This window comes from Globicephala melas, chromosome 16 (assembly GCF_963455315.2).
Source record: "Globicephala melas chromosome 16, mGloMel1.2, whole genome shotgun sequence".
Classification (NCBI taxonomy): Eukaryota; Metazoa; Chordata; class Mammalia; order Artiodactyla; family Delphinidae; genus Globicephala; species Globicephala melas.
The window spans coordinates 16,344,343-16,365,353 of NC_083329.1; the positions used below are offsets into that span (position 1 = coordinate 16,344,343).

The following is a 21,011-nucleotide window of genomic DNA, read 5'->3' on the forward strand; positions in this document are numbered from 1 at the left end:
AGAGCATTCCCTTCAGATGGATTTTATAAACACTAATAACATTAAAAATGAGACTCTACCCTCAGCAAAGGGACCTTTCAGAAAGTAGACTGAAGCAATGACCAAGCATCCGTGATGTTGCAAAGATATAATTAATCATGCAGAGTGTTAATTATGTCCTGCAGAGGAAAGTAATTGTACTCTGCAACATACTTAATGTAACATTATCAGGAAGGAATGTGCCGTTTAAAAAATATAGTTTTGTGACATTTTATCGTGCATAATTCTGAATTCTAATAGACTCTATTATGAGATGATAATTTTCCCTCTAACTTAATGCATTAGGAAGCTACTGTAGCATAATCTCATTAATGATTAACATTGAAATGACTTCATATTTCCTAGTTTTCTTAAATACCCCATGTCCAAAACTCAGAATGTGCAAAAACTTTTCTCCTTGAATAATTAACTAAAAAGCTTGAAGCAATGCTGTCCTTTTTCTTCAAATCCAACAAAAGACTCTGTGGCCCAGTATCTGGAACACTCTGCTTTTCCTAGATCTTGTTCTAGAAGCTAATTTGTAAGTCTTTTTTTTTTTTTTTCTAATTTGTCAGTCAGAATACATTTCCCTCTCTAAACAAAGTTAGCTCGGGCTATAGGGAACACCCGGCCCATCTGTAAGATAACAAGTAACAGTTCCAAGCACACCAGCTTTGGCAAACCACATTTATAGTGTGTAGACTGGGAGCCACTTTGGGAGGCCAACTGCTGGGATTTAAAACCTAACTCTGACACTAGCTGGGTGACCTTGAGCAAGTCACTTCAGGTCTCTGTGCCTGTTTTCATGGTGTGAGGTGGGGATAATAACAGTGCCCACCCACAGAGTGGTTGGGAAGATTAGATGCATCAATATGTGTAAAGCACTTGAAATAGTGCCAGGCACATAGTAAGTGCTATTTTTTAGCCATAATTATTATTAGCTGATGTTGGGACAGGCAAGAATGGACTGAATACAAGGAAGAGATGCAGTATCAACTGGTCCTTGGGTCTGTTTCACTTGGGTCACTGGGTTTTAAAATATTGAACTATTTTTGAACCCATTAGTATAATATTGAACCCATTTTCCAGCATTTAAAAAGTGTAAGAATTTACATAATAATATAGATTTCTGGTTTCTTTGGAGTAATTGGACTGTCTACTCTGAACCCCGCTTTGATGCAGGATTGCCATCTCCGACAGCTGAGTGGTAGCTGCTGCCCTTCGCCCCAGTCCCCACCACTCCTTACTACTTCCCCAACAATGAGGCCAAACACTGACTAGTGCCAGCCTAGTGCCATCCAGCTAGTGGTCTGTGACTCACTGGGGTGGGCTGTCACCCAGGGAGGTGACAGCAGTCAGACAGAATGGCAAAGACATCAGAGTCTAGTTTAGACAGACAGAAAACGGTAGGAAAGTACAGTGCTGGCGGCAGTACTACCCCTGTGAGGGCAGAGCCAGCTGCCAGAGTATGGCCAGAGGCAGTAGGTGGAGGTCTGGACAGAGTTGGCAATAGCTAATGGGGATGCAGGGAAGGGGTATGGAGGTCTTAGGCAGAAGCTAGGCCTAAAGAAGCTGCCACGCTGTGTGGGATACTGGGAGAGGCCCTGGGCTTTGGACAATTAAACAGAGTCATGAAGACCATGCATGGGGTGTTTGATGGTGATCTGACTGCTGCAAACAGAGCGAAAGCCTAGTTGTCTAAAGGGCCTAGCCGGGAGCCGGTAGGTTTTAAAACACCTTTCTCTGATTTAACGATGTGGATGAACACATTTTCCTCCGTTCACCAGCCATTTAGTTGACCTCTTTTATGAGCTGCATGTTCAAGTCACTCAGTCCTCAGTGGACTGTTTTTCCATCTGTTGGCTTGGAGTGTCTTTTGGTCTCCAAATGGAATCTGATTCTTTATCTGCTGATTTGAGAATCATGGCTCTGTAGGGCTGAGCGGGAGGGAGCTAAGTAAATCTTAGAGAAAAGTACAAATGACTTCTTGTGTCTCTTTGCCTCTTTTTACCCAGGTCAACTACAGGCAAAGCATTGACAAGCTGAAGTACAGCTCTGTGACCAACACCCCTCAGATTGTTCAAGCCAAAATCAACGCCCAGCAACTGAGTCATGTAAGTGACCTGCCCCTGCCCAGCTGGATATGGGGGACTTGTAATTGCTTTGCAGGGTCTGGATATCTGGTTCCCCAAAGATTTGACTTTCATTGATGGTGACATGTGTCCTATTACAACCATGAGATGACTCTCTTTGATTTAAATGTTTTATTATACAAAATTTCAAATACATTCAAAAGTAGAAAGAATGTCATAATGAATCACCAGGTACCCATCACTCAGCTCAACTACTGTTAACTCATGGCCAGTCTTGCTTCTATATGCCCATCCACTTCCCCCCTCCATATTATTTTGAAGAAAATCCTAAGTATTGTATAATTTAATCTATAAATATTTTAGTATGACTCTCTAAAAGGTAAAAATAATTTAAAATGTATTTATACAATTTTAATATATCACACCGAAAAACTAACAACAATTCTTAACATCACCAACGTCCAGGTGGCATTCAGCATTCCAATTGTCTCATAAGGTTATAATTGTTTTTTACAGTTTGTCTGAATCAGGCTCCAAATAAGGTCCACACTTTGTGATTGGTTGATATGTCTTCAAGACTCTTTTCATCTTGAAGTTTTCCTCTTTATCACTTTTCTTTTCTTGCAAGTTGTTTGTTGAAGAACTTGAACTGTTTGTCCTATAACACTTCCCACATCTGAGCTTTGCTGACTGCATCCCATTGTGGACTTCTTGTATTCCTCTGGCCTCCAAATGCCTGTAACATAGTAGTTGGATCTATAGGTTTGATCAGGTTCAGGTTTAATTTGGGGGCAAGACTGCTTCTCAGATGATGCTGTGTTCTTCCACTGAGAATCATATAATGTCTGGTTGGCTGTTCCTGTGTGTGATTTAAGATGGCTTTTTTCCAATGGGGGCAGGCATTAGATAATTACTCTTTGAGTATCTACCCTGCACATAGCAAGAGGTTCAGAACTGCCGCAAGTTAAAAAAATAAGTTTCATACCCTCAAGTGCTTCAGAGAACAGTGGGTGAGGTAGCCACAGGGAAATCTTTTGCAAACTCATAACTTTGAGCATGGCTTTGAGTTGTCTGACTTTTCATTTGGTCTTCAATCTGTTAATTTAAAACACTCCTAAAATTACAGGCTTCCTTGTAAAAGGCCTTTTCCGGAAACTCCTTCTCGGCTACAGGCCTACAAAAAGAAAGTGAAAAAGAGAGTGTTCTCTCCAAAGTTCTCCTTCTGCCCATGTGAAAAACATGCAGTTACCCTGCAGGTTTATTTTCAATCCAACAGGTGAATTACCGTGCTGACTATGAGAAAAATAAGTTGAATTACACATTGCCACAGGATGTACCTCAGCTGGTGAAGGCCAGAACCAATGCCGAATTGTTTAGTGAGGTAAGCAGGCAGCATCGGTGAGATCGTGGTGAGGGTTACGCACAGACGTGGAAATGAAGATGCAAGGATGGTCCAGCAAAACAGGGACCAGGGGCTATTCTGTCCACGGAGAGGTTCATCAGAGGCGCCCATCAGGTTATAATTTTGAATTTTGCTGTCTCATGGCATGTGGTGGTTCACAGGGCTCAATGGATCATAGCAATTGAATTCTCACTGTATATGCACATGTATGATGTGTGCTGGGACACACACGCACACACACACCCACACACACACACACACCCCTCATCATCAGTATCATCATCGTGCTGATGACTTCTAGCTGGTGCTTTGCTGTGTGGGTAAAATTTAAGTTTTAAGAAAACCCATCTTAATCACCAGATGCTTCCGGGAGTCACAACTAGGCTATGATTAGGCTTCTCATTCTAGATGGGATTTGCAGCGCAGGAGAACGTAAAAAGGAACTAACCTTGGATGGGGAGAGATCAATTAGGAGTTTGGGATTAACATATATACACACGACTATATATAGGATAGGCAAACAGTAGGGGCCTACTGTATAGCACAGGGAGCTGTACTCAATATCTTGTAATAACCCATAATGGAAAAGAATACACACACGCGCACACACACACACACACACACATATACACATCTAAATCACTTTTCTGTACACTTGAAACTGGCACAACATCGTAAATTAATTATACTTCAATAAAACAAAATAAATAAGAAGGAATAACCTTTTCCATATGCTTATTCTGTGCTGGGCATTGGGATAGTCACTTTACATATGGACTTATTCAGTTGTTATAACCCCTTGGAGGCATTTACTACAGAGACACAGTTGGTGGCCTGGGCTTTGGTATCAGATAGAGAGAGTCAGGTGTTACTACCATGGCAATAATAATAACTTACATCCGTGTTGCACCTTACGTGCTTAGGTTATCTGTTTTCGTGTATACAATTTATTCTCACAGCCACCCTGAGACAGATAATATAGTATTGGTTTTTCAAATGGTAAACTGAGGCCCAAAGAGGTAAAGTGATTTGTCCAAGGTCACATGATCAGGAAACAACAGCGCTAGGATGAACCCATGGGTCTTCTCTTTGCCCCCTCCCATTAGCACTGCCCCGCATGACCCTATAGTGAGGGAATCAACCGTGTTAATAATTGATGTTATCACTTTGATAACAGCCAAAATTCTGGTCTGTAAACAGAAGAAGACTTTGTTATTGAAAAAACAAAATTCTGTTCAACTTTTGGCAGGACTCTGGATAGCGACTCCCATTCACCTGCGTTCTTGTTTGTCAGGTTAAGTACAAAGAAGGCTGGGAGAAGACAAAGGGGAAGGGATTTGAGATGAAACTGGATGCCATGTCTCTGCTGGCCGCCAAAGCCTCCGGAGAGCTTGCTAGCAACGTAGGTTTTCTCTCATTAACTCAGAAATGCATAAGAAATTGTTCCGGTGAAACGTCAGTGGTCCCGCAGAAAAAAATAATGACTGTTAACATTGTAAACATCGCTATACTTTAATCTTCCACTGGGTTCGAGAAAGACTGGGAGGTGTTTTTTTAGATTTGTTCCCCCTGCACTTGTTAAACCACAGCCCCTTCCTTAGATGGCAAAGTTTCTCTCTCATAGTCGACTTTCCTCTTTCTCTCAAGATTAAATACAAAGAAGATTATGAAAAAGCAAAAGGCAAAGTCCTGGGAACTACAGACACGAGGCTTCTGCACTCCCTGCAGGTTGCCAAGATGAGCAGTGAGGTAAACGCTTTTCTACCCCCCAAAGCTTCACTTAGAGTTGTGCTGCTCTGAAAGTTTTCCCCCAGCCTGCTTCACTGGAGACTGTTATTTTTTCCACTTCCACTTATAATTTCTTTCCTGGCTTACATGAGAAGTGTTTTCTCTTTCTTTATTTTGGCAAAGGATACTGTTCTTTTAAAGTAGATGAGAAGCATGTGGTCGGGGACCGTCATCTACTGTTCACGGTACAAGACGATGGGCCACATCTATTCACTCTGCGGGTGTTTACTAAACAACCACTCTGCGTGAGATACGGTGTGAGACACTGGGGCCGTAAGAACAAACAGCACATAACTGCTTCCTCCCTAATGGAGCTTAATTCTACTGGGAGAGTTAGACAGGAGGCATCCTGTTTATGGAGGTGATGTCCTGGATGAATCCTCTCGTCCGAACACACACGATATTCAAAATGTTTAGCCACCAACTGGGGCATCCAGGCTCCAACCACTCAGAATGACACTGCTTGTAAACAGCTGTAATGGCTGGAGGTTAACCTTGGTAAATGTCACTTACCAGAAGCCTTTGGGGAAGGAAAGTTCTGCCAGAAGGGCAGACTTGATTTCTAATTAAGACTTCGTTGTCAATGCCAAACAGGCAGAAAGGAAGCACAGGCATTGGTTTTCTGCTTTACGAGGGCCTGCTCTACGCTGTGAGGTCAGCTTATGCCGCTCTGATGATGCAGTCAGATATAATTACCTAATGAGTCATGAAGGACCCAGGGCTTGAAGTAGAATAAGAGTGTTGGCATCTGGGCCACCATTGTGGTCGTGCCTACAGAACAAGCCCTATGATGTGCAGAGTCATGAAGCATTTGGCTTCCGTTTAGACAGAGAACAAATTGGTATTTCCCATTTGCAGTTGGAGCAAATGGGGCCAAAAAGGATGGACTTGCCCAAAGTCATATAGTAGTCCGTGGTAGTGGTGGAGGAGTGGAGAATTAGACCCTAGAACTCTTACTTACTGGCACCGTGCTGCTTCTGCTGTACTACCTCTCCTCACCATCACACCATCACCATACCACCATCACTATCACCATATCACCAGAAACACCATCACCACCGTCATCACACCATCCATCCTCATTGCTAAGATTTATCAAGTGCTTGCTCTATGCCATCCCTGCACTAAGTGGGTTTGAGCTACTCTTTTGTTTACTTATCACAATAGCCCTCCAAGGAAAAGGAGCCATTAGCGAGGTAATGTGACTTTCTAGAGGTCATCTAGCTGACAAAGGGCTGATCAGATCTGAACTCAAGCTTGGCTGGCCCTGGAGCCCAAGCTTTGTTATTTTGCCTCTTGAAGTTTCTACAGAAACCACAGGTAGATCGTTCTCTTCCTGGAGCAACTGAGGAAAAAGAGTTAGGAGGCATTCCTCCCAGAGACAAAATAGTGTGAGACCTCAGTTTCCAGGTGCCACCACCTTACAGAGCCAAGACTTGGGTCACATCCTTTGGACAGACAGGTGCCATTGTCCAGAGTGCCAGTTCCTCATGGAAACCTGGCCTGCTTTCCGGTGTTTTCACATCACTCCTGCCAAGGCAGGCTTCACGTAACACAGCGTGTTTTGGTGCGTTCAAGGTTGAATACAAGAAAGGCTTCGAAAAGAGTAAGACCCACTTTCACCTGCCCATGGACATGGTCAACATGAGGCACGCTAAGAAGGCCCAAGCTCTGGCCAGTGACCGGGGCTACAGGAAGAAACTGCATGGATACACCGTGCTGCCTGAAGATATGAAGACTTGCTGGGCCAAGAAAGCCTATGGGCTGCAGAGTGAGGTGAGCCCTGGCCCTTTGCCAGTTCTCCCCACGCATCTCTTGCAACTGGATACAGTGACAATTTCAGAGTGATTTAGAACCTGTGCATGAGTCTATTAGGTGACTCAGAGGACTAAGAAGAATTTCTGGAGATGTGCCAGGCCCAGGGAGGATGGATGGGGAGGTAGAGATAGAGAATGAGTCAAGACAGTGGAGACTAGAGGGTGGAGGATTGGGGCTCAGAGCTATTGCGAAAGTCAAGATGTGTCGGTAACGGGATGAGCAAAGAGGAAGCAAGTGTTGGAAATGGTAAATCTGGTAAATGTTGAAAAGTACATCTGGGAAGGGTAGCAGGTTGGCGGATAAGATCCTTAGGCAAAGAGTCTGAAAATCCCTCTTTTTGGTAAGGCAGTGAGGTGTTTCAGAGTTAAGGTAGAACAGCCTCTTCTGATTACAAGGTGAGCCAGTGGCTTCACCCCCAAGCAGAGTTCTGCCGGACTATAACGGAGCGGAGAGCAGCTCTTCCACAGAGACAGATACAGGATCGAGGGCTTTCCTAACTCGCCCGTTAACTTTGCCCCATCCGCATCCACGTGTCTGATTAGAGCTTGGTTTTTCTCTTGCAGCTGCAGTACAAGGCCGACCTCTCGTGGATGAAAGGCGTTGGGTGGCTGACGGAAGGCAGCCTCACTTTGGAACAGGCCAAGAAGGCTGGGCAGCTGGTCAGCGAGGTAACCTGAGCCCAGGCCCCCAGCTTCTAGTCTCTCTCAGCCCAAGTCACCACCGAGAGAGCCACCTTTCCCTCTGATTCCTCCCCCATCCCCAGGCTTATTTTGAGTGAGACTCAGAAGAGCACGTCTTCATTTTGCATGCATAGCACACCCTGAACTAACTTTCATACCCTTAAGCTTCCCGGGGAGGCATTTGTAAGAAGCCAACTAAAAGTAGGAGTTGGATCCAAAGCCTCCTTCAGAACGGTTGTGATATACAGTTAGTCACGTAGGAAACACGTTTATTGTGTAAGAAGTGTGTGATTCCTTCTGAATCAGAGAATCTGGTGTTTGGAGGTCGGCATTCTCATGGTGCGTGTGCCTTAAACTCACTGCAGACTTCGGGCAAGTCACTCAACACTGCCGATCCTCTTTCTCTCTTATAAAAATGAGAACGTTGGAAAGGATGCTCTACAAAGTCCCCGTGGCTCCAAGCCTGTGCTTCTCTTTATACCGTGTAGGGCTGGCGTTGGCAGCAGGCAGAGGAGGACTTTTGAAGGACATTTCGTTTGGAAATGGGACTATTGTGGGAGCTCTGTTTGGGATCTTCAAAGGGGTTTCTTATTTCGGTGCCAGGAAGGCTGGGTTGGCATTTCTCTCGCATAAGGTAATAATAGTGACGATAACAGCTGCCATTTATGGACTGGTAATAATTATGTAAGCACTGCTATCATTCATTGATGACTTTGAGCGTATTGCACACCTATTGTTCATTTGTCGCTCACATTTACTATTGCTATGTGAGTAGACACTAGTAGTATTCTATTAATATCCCCATTTTACATTTGCGAAAGGTGAGAGACAAAACCACATTTCAGTAAGTGGCAGGGCTGGGATCTGTACCCAGTATTTTGGTCCAATGCCCCAGCTCTGGACTATTAAACAAAATTGAATCCCCCAAACACGTTCTGTAATTTATTCTCATTTTTCAACTGTACTCATCCTTCTCTCAGACAGAAACACATTGAAAGTTAGAATGCATAAATAAGGAGGGTTCTCATTACTTAACTTCTCTGAGACCAACTGAAATCCAGGCGGAGCAAGCCGAACCCCATTTGACTTGGATGGGGTGCAGTAAGGGGACCTTCTGCCTTAGGAATGCCCGTTCCTGTCTCACTTCCTATACTGGCTAATTTTCATGCTCCTCAAGGGGCAAGAAGGTATCATTTCCTTTGCCTTTTTCATGTCCCTGCTCTGCCCTGGGCAGAGTGGGTTCTTGGTACCTCCCTACACACTTAGGATTTGACCAATGCAGAGGCTGGGATGCCCGGGAATTTCCAGCCATGGGAGGGGCACTGTGACTTCCTTCAATTACGTAGGGAAGGAGTTTTCCCATTCAACACACTGGAATGAGAAAGAAAAAGTACAAGTCTCTTTGGAATATTTTTTGCAGATTCATTTTTTTCCCGAAGGGAAGAAATTTTGGAGTTTTCCATATTCCAATCCCTATTTTGGGTTCGACTAGTATCGACAACCCTCTTGCTGACAGCACTGGGGGCTCTGCTCGTCTCTGATCTCCCTACCACGTGTTCCATAAGCCATTCTCAGCAGCCTCCTTTCCCATCAACTCTGGCAACTCCAACGGAAAAGCCAGAGGAACCAGCCTCCGGGAAGGACAAGAAGTCCCCGTGGGGGGACAGAATTAGCACATTCAAATTTTGCCAGTTGCATGGTGGCTGTGAGATGGCAACACGATGAAGACAAGCCCAGTGATCTGGAACACGGAGAGCTGGGAGGGCAAATCCCACCTTGCCACCCACCTGCTGAATGTGACTCTTGGCGTTGCCCTTCGTTAGAGCTGATACTTCCTGGGTCATCCTGACGGCACCGTGAATAACAGTGATGGCGAGCATAGTGAACACTTACTCTGCCCAGGGACTCGACTCGTGGCAAGTGTGGCATGGAAGCCTCCGCACCACCCTCAGTGAAGCAGCTTCTATTGTTTTCCACACTGTACAGTCCAAGCCTGAGTGGCTCAGGTGATTCAGTGATGTGCCCAAGGCCGTGAAGCCGAATAGGTAGAGGGGAGATTTGGACCTTGGGATTCATGGTTGTAAAGTCCAAGTTCCCTCCACCTCGCTCTCCTATGTCAGATCTAGGTTTATAAAACGGCTCCATCCCAGGGCTCGTGGTAACATACAGCGTTCACAGAAGGGAAAATTCCAGTCCCCATTCAGTAGTAGCAACTCAAACAAGCTCACCAGGGCTGGAAGTCTCAGGTGTGCATGGTCCTCTTTAAGCTATAGGACCAGCCGGAGCATCCCCCCTGGGGAAATGCTTGGGTCACAGAAGGTATGCGTGTGTATGCATGTGTGTATGCAGCCCGATCCTAATGCTATGGGGTCCCTTTTCTTTGGAAACAGAAAAACTACAGGCAGAGGGTGGACGAGCTGAAGTTTACCAGTGTGGCCGACAGTTCCCAGATGGAGCACGCCAAGAGGAGCCAGGAACTGCAGAGTGGGGTGAGTCCCAGGCTGCCCTTTCTCCACCGGGCTGCTGTGTCATGGGCCTGGGAACCTCTGGGGACAGCAGCGGGTGCTGCCCATGCACGATCCAGGGACCGAAGAGCCTTTCCTTTAAATAGGCTGGACCCAGCTCTCTATGGGCTTCCAGGCCTCCCTGCCTCACCCACTACACTTCTCCTCTGGTTGTTAAGGGCAGATGTCAACTGACATTATTCCTTTTCAGCTTTCAGTCTTTCCTAGTTCCTTCTTTCTTTCTCCTTCTTTTCTCTCTTATCAAAGACTCCATAATTCTGGAGCCAGGAGAGAGGAGGATAACATTTGCTTGTGGGATGTGTGCATTTCATGCCCACTTGAGCTCAAATGTGGAAGGTGGGACAACGAAACACCACATATGTTATTTACATGTTAGTGGTCAACGGCCGAACAGGTGTAGCTGCTACCATCTGGCCAGGACATTCCTACCTTTCCTTCCTAGAGGTCCAGGTACACCTGCCAGAAAGCATGCAGTCAGCATAGTTCAGAGTCAGCGGAAAGCCACTGCATGGAAACTCAAGCTGGGGAGCGGGAGTGGAAGAGAGAAAGAGCAGGAGTGATATGGTTTCCACAGAGGACATGTTCACTCATGTTGCCTTTTTGGTTACTGTTCACTTTCCAGGTGTCAGTACCTGTGGAAACATTAGGTTTGATTATGGGGTGCAGGTGACAGGGGATGCTTCTTATTTTTCCCACCTGGGGAGTCTGTGCTCATCTGAGCCCTCAGGTGGGTTACTTTTTGTGGCCATGGACACTGTGGATGGGGACAGCTTGGGGAAGTCGATGCCTCCTCAAGGGAAAGGTGTGAAAACGAAAACCTTAGAGGAGGTCTCAGGTTGACGCCCCGGCTACATTCTCCTCCCAGCCCCTCACCGCTGCTGCTCCTTCCTGCATCACCTCTTCTGCGTTAAGCCTCGCTTCCTGCACGCTGCCAGCAGCATCAGGTCTGGTTGGTCTGGTAATGGACTTTGCACGTAAGACACAGGGAGCTGAGCGGCCAGCCACCTCCTCCCTTGCCTCCTGCTTCTGACCCGGTGCTCTCTCCCTACAGGTGGTCTACAAAGCAGGGCACGAGCCGTCTGTCCATCAGTACAGCATCAGCAAAGACGAGCCTCTCTTCCTACAGGCCCAAGCCAACGCTGCCAATCTCAGTGAGGTACAGCCAGAGGGAGTGAGCAGCCCAGGGCTCTGCTTCCCTGCGTGTAGGCGCCTGGTCCACAGAACCCACTGGCCATGTCGGTGTGTCTGTGTTAGCTGAGGCTGCATACGTCTGGTCATCGTAAACAGCTCGTGACCAGTATCTTAGGGGGAGGGAAGACCAGCCTCTGGTAGGAATGAGCTGGTGGGAGATTTGAACCACTGACTCTAGGATGGGGTAGGAGGAAGTGGTTATTCCGGGACTGGAGTTAAAACAGCGTTAAGAGGGGAGTAAATAAGAGCTCAGACATTAGCTTCAAACTGCCTGGGTTTGATCCTTGTTTCTAACACTTACTAGGTGTGCAAGCTTAACCAGTTTCTTCTCTCTTGGTTGTCCCAAATGGGACATGAGGGCACTCCTAGTCTCCTCGACATTAGGTCGCCTTGAGGCTTCAGTGAGCTGATATATGCAAAACACTCAGAGGAGCGCTCACAGGGCAGTTAGTTGTTCCTTAGACACGAAAGCTTGCACAGTTCCAGCTTTCCTTCTCTGTCTTCTAAGGAGGGGCCTTTCTTGGCTCTTCTGCTTGGCTCCCAGGTCTTTAGGGTCCCGATCCGAGGAATGGGTAGAGGGGAGAATTAGAAGGAGCAACAGAAGCTAAACTGATTCACACACAGAAATGGAGGGAGGCTTCCAGAAGAAAGAACTTGAAATCTGGAGGTGGGAGGCAGGACAAACAATGGGAGGAACAAAGAAAAGACCCACATGGACTAGAGGCTGGGCTCGGAAAGGAAAAGGGGTGCAGCTGGAGCAGCTGCTGGGCTGGTGGGATGTGTGGACAGAGATGGAGAAGAGAATTTTCAGACATGCTGCTGTGTGTTGTGCAATGTTATTCCACCCGTGACAAGTCATTAAGACTTCCATGAAGACGCCTAGTATTTTCCAAGTCTTCTGGAGTTCCATGTCTGCCTCTTTTGGCCAAAGCCCTGTGTGGCAAGAGGCCTTAAGGCAGGAACAAGAAGGCCTGGTTGTATTCCAGTTACAGGTTTCTCTGGCTCTCAGGGTTTCTACAGAAGGATGTAATAGGTGTTTGCCTCTTGGAGAGGTCATTGAAGAGTCTAAGCGAAGCCCTCTCACATGAGGATGATCTCTTTTCTCCTAAATCCCCTTAGAAACTGTATAAGAGCAGCTGGGAAAAGCAGAAGGTGAAAGGGTTTGAGCTGCGTCTTGACTCCTTGGCCTTCCTGGCAGCCAAAGCCAAGAGGGACCTGGCCAGCGAGGTAAGCCAGTCCCCAGCTTGTGCTCGACACCACGGATCCTGACATTTACATCTGGGAGAGTCTGAAAGTGTCCTGGCAGGTTTTCAGTCTCTCTGAGCCTCAGGGTTCTAACGTGTAAGATGTAGATAAATATGACCACCTTGCAGTGAGATAATCGTTGAAGTGTCTGGTACACTGCCTGCTGCACCCTGGCTTTTGGTAAGTCGTAACTGTTATTATGAGCAGTAGTAGTGTGAGTGGTCATCCAAATCACTCATTTTACAGATCAGCTGATGCCCAGAGACATCCCATGACTTTCTAAGGTTGTAGAGGCCTGCTGATGGTTAAGAGTACAGGCTCTGGTGTCGGATAGACTTGGGATAAAATCCCAACTCCATCACCTACAGTTTGTGATTTGGGGCAGGTTGTTTAACCTTTCAAAATCTCAGTTAACTCATGGGTAAATTGGTAATTGCAAAATGGTTATGAGGAAATGAAATGAATTGAGGTATATTAAGTGTTCTGTAGTCCAGTGCTGTCTGTTATGAGTCTGATGTGAGATGAGGAGCCTAGGACAGAATGTAAGTCAAACTCTGCTTCCTTCATCGAGAAAGTCTTGCTTCCAAAAAAACCCCCAATATATATGCATGTATACATATTCTGTATCTATTGTATATATATATATATGTGTGTGTATATATATATATAGTACATGTATATACAGAAAATATATCCGTAAATGTATATAGGTATCAGCTGAACTAAACAGTGGCTTGGCAATGTGGTTGATTTCCGTCATGACACAAGCCCCTTATCTTATCAACTGGTAACATTTTACAAACCAGCACTTGTCTTCAGATGCACTTTGAGTGACACAGATTTATACCATGCCTGGCTCATCGTAAGTGTTCAATAAATTGTGGCAGATATTAATACCGTTGTTCTTGCTGGCAGATTTGAGAGTAGAGCCCAAGTCTCCTGATGGCCACGGTAATGATGAGGTTGAAATGATGCCACACACCAGTATTCTGTTACAGTTTTCAAAGCATTTCTATATTTATTCTTTTTTCGGATCCTCATTACTTTTGGCCTAGTGCTTTTTCAGGCCAATGTGCTCCCTTTTGCTCCCCATAACTCCTAAATATTTATATGTACCTCAGTTGTCTTTAATTTGAGCTTCTTTCTGAAACAGCAGTTGTATTTTAGATATTCCGTGTATTTTTCATTTTGTGATGACTTTCTCTTTATAATATTCTCACTGTTACCAAAAAAGATTATAAAGTGGCTTTCATGAAAGCAACAGGCCACTTAAAAATAAACCCAGAAATACATAGAGACAAGATAGAATTTCACCAGGAAATTGAGAAGACTGTTCCATAGCTGAACTTTCAGTTTAGCTCTGAGCTTCCTGGCAGTCCAGGTGTAAAAGGAAATAATGAGTAGTAATATTTTTTTTCACTCTTTGATCAAAGGAAATACATCAGTTGTTCTAAGGAGGCAAGCTTTCTATGACACTAATTCTGATAGGATTCTCTTGTATGGCTTTGCTCTAACTTTCTTGCATGGCTTGATACTTAATTCCTTTAGGAGATGCTAATGTACCCCTGCTCTCTTCCTCTCATTTAGGTGAAGTACAAGGAGAACTATGAAAAGTCCAGAGGGAAACTCATTGGGGCTAAGGGTGCCCAGGGGGATTCGCAAATTAGCCACTCACTGCAAATGTCCAAGCTGCAGAGTGAACTGGAGTACAAGAAGGGATTTGAGGACACCAAATCCCAGTGCCACGTCCCCCTGGACATGATCCACCTCGTGCATGCCCGCAAGGCTCAGCACTTAGCCACAGACATAGGCTACAAGACGGCATCCCATCACTTTACAGCTTTGCCCACAGACATGAAGGTGGAATGGGCCAAGAAGGCTTACGGTTTACAGAGTGATGTAAGCTCTGTGTGTGGGTTTATGTGTGTGTGTGCTGGTGTTGGTGCCAGGGTTTTCCCAAACCCTTCAGGATGTCGTTTATTCCCTGAGATACCTGTTTCTGGGTCCCTAAGTGGAAACATTTTAGCTTCCTAGTGCTTTAACTTTTACTCAAACTGTGTCTATTTTAGATTCTATACTACCCCTAAAAATCATACAGTTACTCCTTTCTTCTTGGAATTCTGATCTACGTATGTTTTCCATATTTCTTTTTCTTGCAGGGCGGTGGTGACAGTGGGGTGGGAGGCATGTATTTGTGACCTTAACTGTGGCCTGCTCTGGGAGAGCATCCCTGGTACTCATTCTAATGTTGGTAGTCCCATTTTTAGAAAGGGCACCTTGCTAGTCGTCAACAACCCTCTCCCCTTTCTCGTTATATTCTTTCATCTTCGGTTGACTCTTGCAAGAGAAAGTGGGTGAACCCAACAGGCAGGTCAGTTGCAACCAGACTGTCACACGTGGGCGTGGGGTGGAGGCAGCGCAGACACACCCTTCCAGGTAGAGCTCTTTCCGGATCGAGAGGTGATATGCTAGTTTTAGAGACGTGTCCACTTAAATGGCTTTCCATTAAAAGTACTCCTTCAATGGCAAGGGAGAAAATGAGAACTACCCCCCGCCCTGCACCGAGCTTCCTAAGAAGGAACTGGCACTGTGGGAAGCCTCGAATGTCTTGTGATATTCCCTCAAATAGCTCCCCACCTGGGTTCTGTTGTGAATTCTCATTTTCTTCTCCCCTGCATGTCATTTTAAACAAGAGACCAGGCAAAGCAGACAACGAGGACGGCCTTCTTCCGGAGGCCTGCGTGGCCTGTAATGAGGGATGCGGCTCATTTGGCTCCTGCGGCCCCACCCCCAATAGTGTCGGGCGGGGCCCAAGCCGCTGGCAGCGGGGCGGCTCCAATTAAGCGGGAAATTAATTTACATTTTGGAGCCCTACCTGTGACGGTGCAGAAATAGATAAGACAAAAGTGGCATCCAATTTGACTCAGCTGGCACCAGGGCGACATTGGGGAGCTGTTAACAGCCCTTTAAGTGTCCGCACACCAACAATGGCCTGCCTTTTTTTTTTCTTTCCTTTCTCCTTTGTCAGAACCAATACAGGGCAGATGTGAAGTGGATGAAAGGCACGGGCTGGGTCGCCACCGGGTCATTAAATGTGGAGCAGGCGAAGAAGGCAGGAGCACTCATTAGCGAGGTGAGATTCCCTGACAGTGTGCAGCAGGCCTGGCTGCATTAGGCGTGCGGCATTTCTGTATAAAATTAAAATAATTTCCACTCAAAAGGCAAAGAAGAAGGCAAAGCTACATGAAAGGCCTCAAAACCCAGACTAAGGCTGGTAATTAGAGGGAAACTACATACCAAACACACCCCAGTAGGGGCCCAGAGAGCCCGGGCCAAAACAAAGTGGGTGACAAATGATATTATGAATAATAATGACAATCAAACAGAGCTCAATTGCTACCCAGCAACTTACCTTTTTAATGAAGCAACACGGGACAGATGATAAAAAGATACATTTATTGCACCTAGAAAGCCCTTTTGTGACTTCACGCACATTTTCTCCCTTTCTTTCTGCAGCAGGCAGTGTAAACAGTTTTTGAATATTCATGTGGTGTCGAACACGTGACACGGTTCTGGTTCTTTTTTGTTGGAGGGTCTCATTCCTATTTGAATCTCACTCCCGTCTACTCGCAGCCAACCTCGCTGGACCCGAAGGCTTATGAAAGGAGCCCTTTCCTCGCATTTTAGGGCAGTATCCCTGAGCAGATCTTTTAAAGATTAGATCAGGGTTTCTCAACCTTGGCCCTGTGGACGTTTTGATAATTCTGTGCGGTGGGGCTGTCCTGGGCCTGTGGGATGTTTGGCAGCATCCCTGGCCTCTACGCACTAGATGCTAAAGGTACCGTTTCCCATTATACACATCACTTAGACTTCGAGATGATTCCTTCATGCATCAAAGTCTGGCATCCAAGGGATCTTTTTGGAACCATTTGTCCCACGGTGGTCTTAATCTTCTACCACATTTTGCAAACTTATTCAACAGATTTGCTTATCTTCCGTGCTTTATACTTAGTCCTCAGACTTCAGGAAGGCAAGACATCTTCCAGCAACTTTTCCCAACCATCTCATTCCAGTTTGGCACATGTCCAGTTTAGTGTCAAATTGGATTGGCCTCTAAATTTTCAGACAGAATGCCAGGCACCGTGAAAGAGCCACAGATGCACACACACCTGTCATTTAAAGCAGGAGTTAGCAAACCTTTTTTTGTAAAGGACCTGATGGTAAATATTTTTCATTTTGTGGGCCACACTGCTTCTGTTGTAACTGCTTACCTCTACCATTGTAGCATGATGCAGCCATAGACAATACGTAAGTGAACGGGCATGACTCTGTTCTAATAAATCTTTGTTTACAAAAACAGTTGATGGGTCAAATTCAGCTGGATATTGAACTGTCTTCTTAAGACAACCCAGTATACAAATATCCAACCCAATAAATAAGGAAGTGTTTCTAAAATAATTGTTTGATTGGAGAAAAGATATACTTCATAATCCCATTAAGGTAGCCACTGTTTTCAGTCTACTGGAACTGTAATTAAAAAAAAAAAAAGGAATGAATTGAAGCATAATTTTCAGAATACTTCAAAATTGGGTATCTAGGACTTTGTTAGCATTTGAATTTCTTGTAATTTTTTTTTTGTTTTACTCAGTCTGTTTCAAACTGTATGATGACTCCTTTCAATAATAGCACCCTTTTTCTTATAACACTTATAGAATTATTGTGTATGTTAACTGACCCGGTTTCTAAAGTGATTAGATAATGTACAGTCACTGACTTAAATGCAAGGGTTTTGACTCTGGTAATCTCTGCCCAGTTCTTTTGTGGAAGGAAAATGGAAAGCTTCAGCTGATCAATGTAACTGTGAGTGTCCTTTCTTGCTTGGGAGACCCGAACTAAAATATGTAAACAACTGCAAGACAGTATTTGAAGGCTATATAAAAAAGCCTTTACTAAGTGTGTATCCTCTAGTATTTTACTGGTATAACCTAATTTTGAGATGTTTTCTTTGCACCAGGTAGAAATACTTTAATGTTAATTGACACGAGGTTATTCTTAAATTGAAACAAATATTAACCTGAAGGCACCTGGGATATAAAGATGGAGGAAGCCGAATAATAATTATGTTCACAAATTCACTCTAATCTCAAGCAACCTATGATTTTCTCTTTCAAATGGCATGAAAGAACAGCACAAAATTCACAGCTTTGATCTTTTTCTGCTCAACAGAAGAAGTACCGTCAGCATCCAGATGCTTTGAAGTTTACCAGTATTAAAGACACTCCGGAGATGGTCCAGGCCAGAATTAGTTACACCCAAGCAGTGGATGTAAGCGATAATGTATATACATTACGACTCTAAGAGTGGGCTCTTCTTTCAACCCTGCGATTGAAGCCCAGGGGTTCTTGGCTTGCTCCTTCTGTTGTTCTAAGGATGAAGGAGCTTCTTATCCTTTGTTGAGGGCTCACCTTAGTGGCGGGGCCTCCTCATCAGGATGTAGATGGGTGTTACCACTGCTCTTAGGATGCCAAGGAGGGCTCCACCACCCCACTGCCCCATGCTTTCACTCCTCCCCATTTGCACGTCTCCAGGATTTGTCTGTGGTCGAGGTCTTTTCCCCTCTCCTTTTGTTTCGAAGCATTGTTTTCAGACATGGGACTTCTGGGCGAAATTCTTGGTAATTATAACACCTAGGAATTAGAATGCCTAGGGCTTCTTGGGACTCACGGCAGGAATTCTTGCTTTCCGAATTCTCCCAAAGACTTTGGAAAGGATTTGGGTCTGATTTATGTACCTTAGACTAACTTTCGAGCCATTTCCCATACTCCCTTTATAAAATGAAGCCGAGATCTGGCCTTTTGCCCTCTCAGCGCAGGGTTCCTCGTAAACTAGACGGAATGATGAGGTCCTCTAAAAATTCATGTTAAGACATGGATTAGCCCTGGTCGGCTGATTCTACTGAGAGGGGCCCCCAGGTCATTGCGCAGGGTGGACGTGCCTTTTAAATATCTTCAGACCATTTAACTTGCCATGCGGGAAATTGACAAAACTTGGTGGGGAGGGCTTTCAAAATGTCTCCCTTGCTTCCCCATTGAACAAATTATTCCTGTTGGCCCTTATTCGACAGGCATTCTGAGATGGCTTGAGTGCCCGTCAGAATATGTTATGGGATGATTTACAAACTTACGGGTTTAGAAATGTATAATTTCTTGACCATCACCCCTTCAGAAGCAGGTTTAATTCTGAGAAACACAGATGGTCAAACAAGAACTTTTGTATGGAAAAAAAAAAGAAAAAGAAAATAGCTGCTTTTTTCCTTATCCTAACCAACTCTAGGGGGCACTGCTGTGATACGTAGAAACTTGGACACATCTAATAAGATTTGGGATGGAAAAGCCTGGTTTAGAAACTTTCTCTGGTGGCAGATGCCAACTCCACGTGTCATTGCTAACTACTAGAATTATCATAAGCCCAGATAAGAGTTCTAGATGAAGAGCGCCCCAGACCCACCCAGGAAACGTTTATTAGCACAAGATTCCTTGAGGTGGCGGGAGGGTAGAAGGTCCAGAGAAAAGCTCGCCTGTGGAAGAGCCATTTTCTCTTGTGCCTGCTGAATTTTGATGTCCTTTCTTAGCTTATAGTTAATAACGAAATTACTAGATGTTAACCAGCCATCATTTTCTCATCTGACACCCGTCTCAGCAGTGTGCTACAAGTGGAGTATTAACTGAGAGGGAAGTTTCAGCCTGTCATGTTCTGGGCTGGGAACTAGAACTCCGGAGGGAATGAAGTGCATGTCACCGCGCTTAGCCGTACGAGCCAGGGAGAGGCAGGGCGCCCAAGATCTTGTCTCTGTGCGGAGGTGGCAGCTGCAGTGCCCTTGTCTCCTGGAGTGTAACTTGTCTGACGGCTGTATGGGGGAGGCTTCTGGGTTTAATGCAAAACCTCTCTCCATCCACAGAGGTTATACAGGGAACAAGGAGAAAACATAAAGCATCATTACACACAGACAGCGGATCTCCCGGAAGTCCTGCTGGCCAAGCTGAATGCCATGAATATCAGTGAGGTGAGGCTGATGGAGGAGGGGGGGCTGGTTTTAATTACTGGAGGTTCAGGGACCTGCACAGTTGTACTGCATCCCATGCTCAGAAGCGTCCTGTTCTTCCACACTTGGTTTAATGCTCTGCTGTCACCATGTTGAAATTTGTTGAGATTTCTGAACAAGGGGCCCTATGTTTTCCTTTGCACTGGGCCCTGCAAATTATGTAACTGGTCCTGCAGAAGATTCAAGCTCATTGATAAGGATGAGACGAGGAAAACTTCCTGAGTGCAAAGGACATTTGTACTGAGGGGCTGGAATATGGGAGCATCAGAATATAGACATTCAGCCAAAGAGAGACTTGGGAGACTTAACTCTTCCCTTCCGTCATCCCTATCAGCACCCACTTTCCTCTTCTTCAGTAGAGACAGTCGTTCATCTTTATTCTCCATCAAGAGCTGTGCCCACGCAGCCTCATGCCTCCTTCTTCCCATCAACTGCTGCTCAGAGCGATCTGGTTCTGACTCCAAAGCTCTTGGTTTTTAAACCCACCCCCATGGCTCTCCCCTCCAGGGGTGGACATAAGGCAGGATCCAACTCTTTGTTGGTTTTTGCTAAGCTACAGTGATCTCTCACTGGGGGAAAAAAACTCCACAAGAAACCAGATTCTCGTTTTGATAATGGGAGTTCAGGAAACCACCAGGTCACGGGAGGGTCTTTATTGGTGCACATCTTCTCGACAGACGCGTTACAAGGAATCCTGGAGCAAACTTCGAGACGGTGGCTATAAACTGAGATTGGATGCCATTCCGTTCCAGGCGGCAAAGGCTTCTGGTGAAATCATAAGTGATGTAAGCCTCCACCTCCATTCCTAGGACAATGTTGAATCCTCACCAATTTTTATTCCCTTTGCCCCTAACCCCTGCCTTCTTTTGCCTGTGGATAACATCCTCTGCTCTCCCAACTGACTGTGAGGAGGAACATGCCTTACAACAACAGCAAAAATCCCCCAGCCAGGGTACAAAGCTGATGCTGGACTGTAAATATGGACCCCCGGCAGATGAAATGCACCCTCCACCAAGCGCTTTCCTAAAGCAAGTCCACGTGAAGAGACTGTTAACAATGTACCCACCTTCCTCCAGTGTGGGCGGCCCAAGCGCTCTCATGTCCTGCCATTTCATATCCCAGCCCTTTAGTCATTGGGAGGCTTGCATA

At 45.4% G+C, this 21,011-nt stretch overlaps 1 protein-coding gene across 1 annotated transcript in view; it reads left to right on the plus strand.

Annotated features, from left to right (window-relative positions):
- NRAP (nebulin related anchoring protein) overlaps nucleotides 1–21,011 on the plus strand; it is a 75,120-nt gene that overhangs the window by 30,069 nt on the left and 24,040 nt on the right. The window contains 14 exon segments of the mRNA XM_060286069.1: nucleotides 2,034–2,132; nucleotides 3,388–3,492; nucleotides 4,808–4,915; nucleotides 5,161–5,262; nucleotides 6,880–7,077; nucleotides 7,683–7,787; nucleotides 10,190–10,288; nucleotides 11,376–11,480; nucleotides 12,635–12,742; nucleotides 14,348–14,659; nucleotides 15,789–15,893; nucleotides 17,987–18,085; nucleotides 19,719–19,823; nucleotides 20,540–20,647. Of these exon segments, the coding sequence (XP_060142052.1) occupies nucleotides 2,034–2,132; nucleotides 3,388–3,492; nucleotides 4,808–4,915; nucleotides 5,161–5,262; nucleotides 6,880–7,077; nucleotides 7,683–7,787; nucleotides 10,190–10,288; nucleotides 11,376–11,480; nucleotides 12,635–12,742; nucleotides 14,348–14,659; nucleotides 15,789–15,893; nucleotides 17,987–18,085; nucleotides 19,719–19,823; nucleotides 20,540–20,647 (1,758 nt within the window).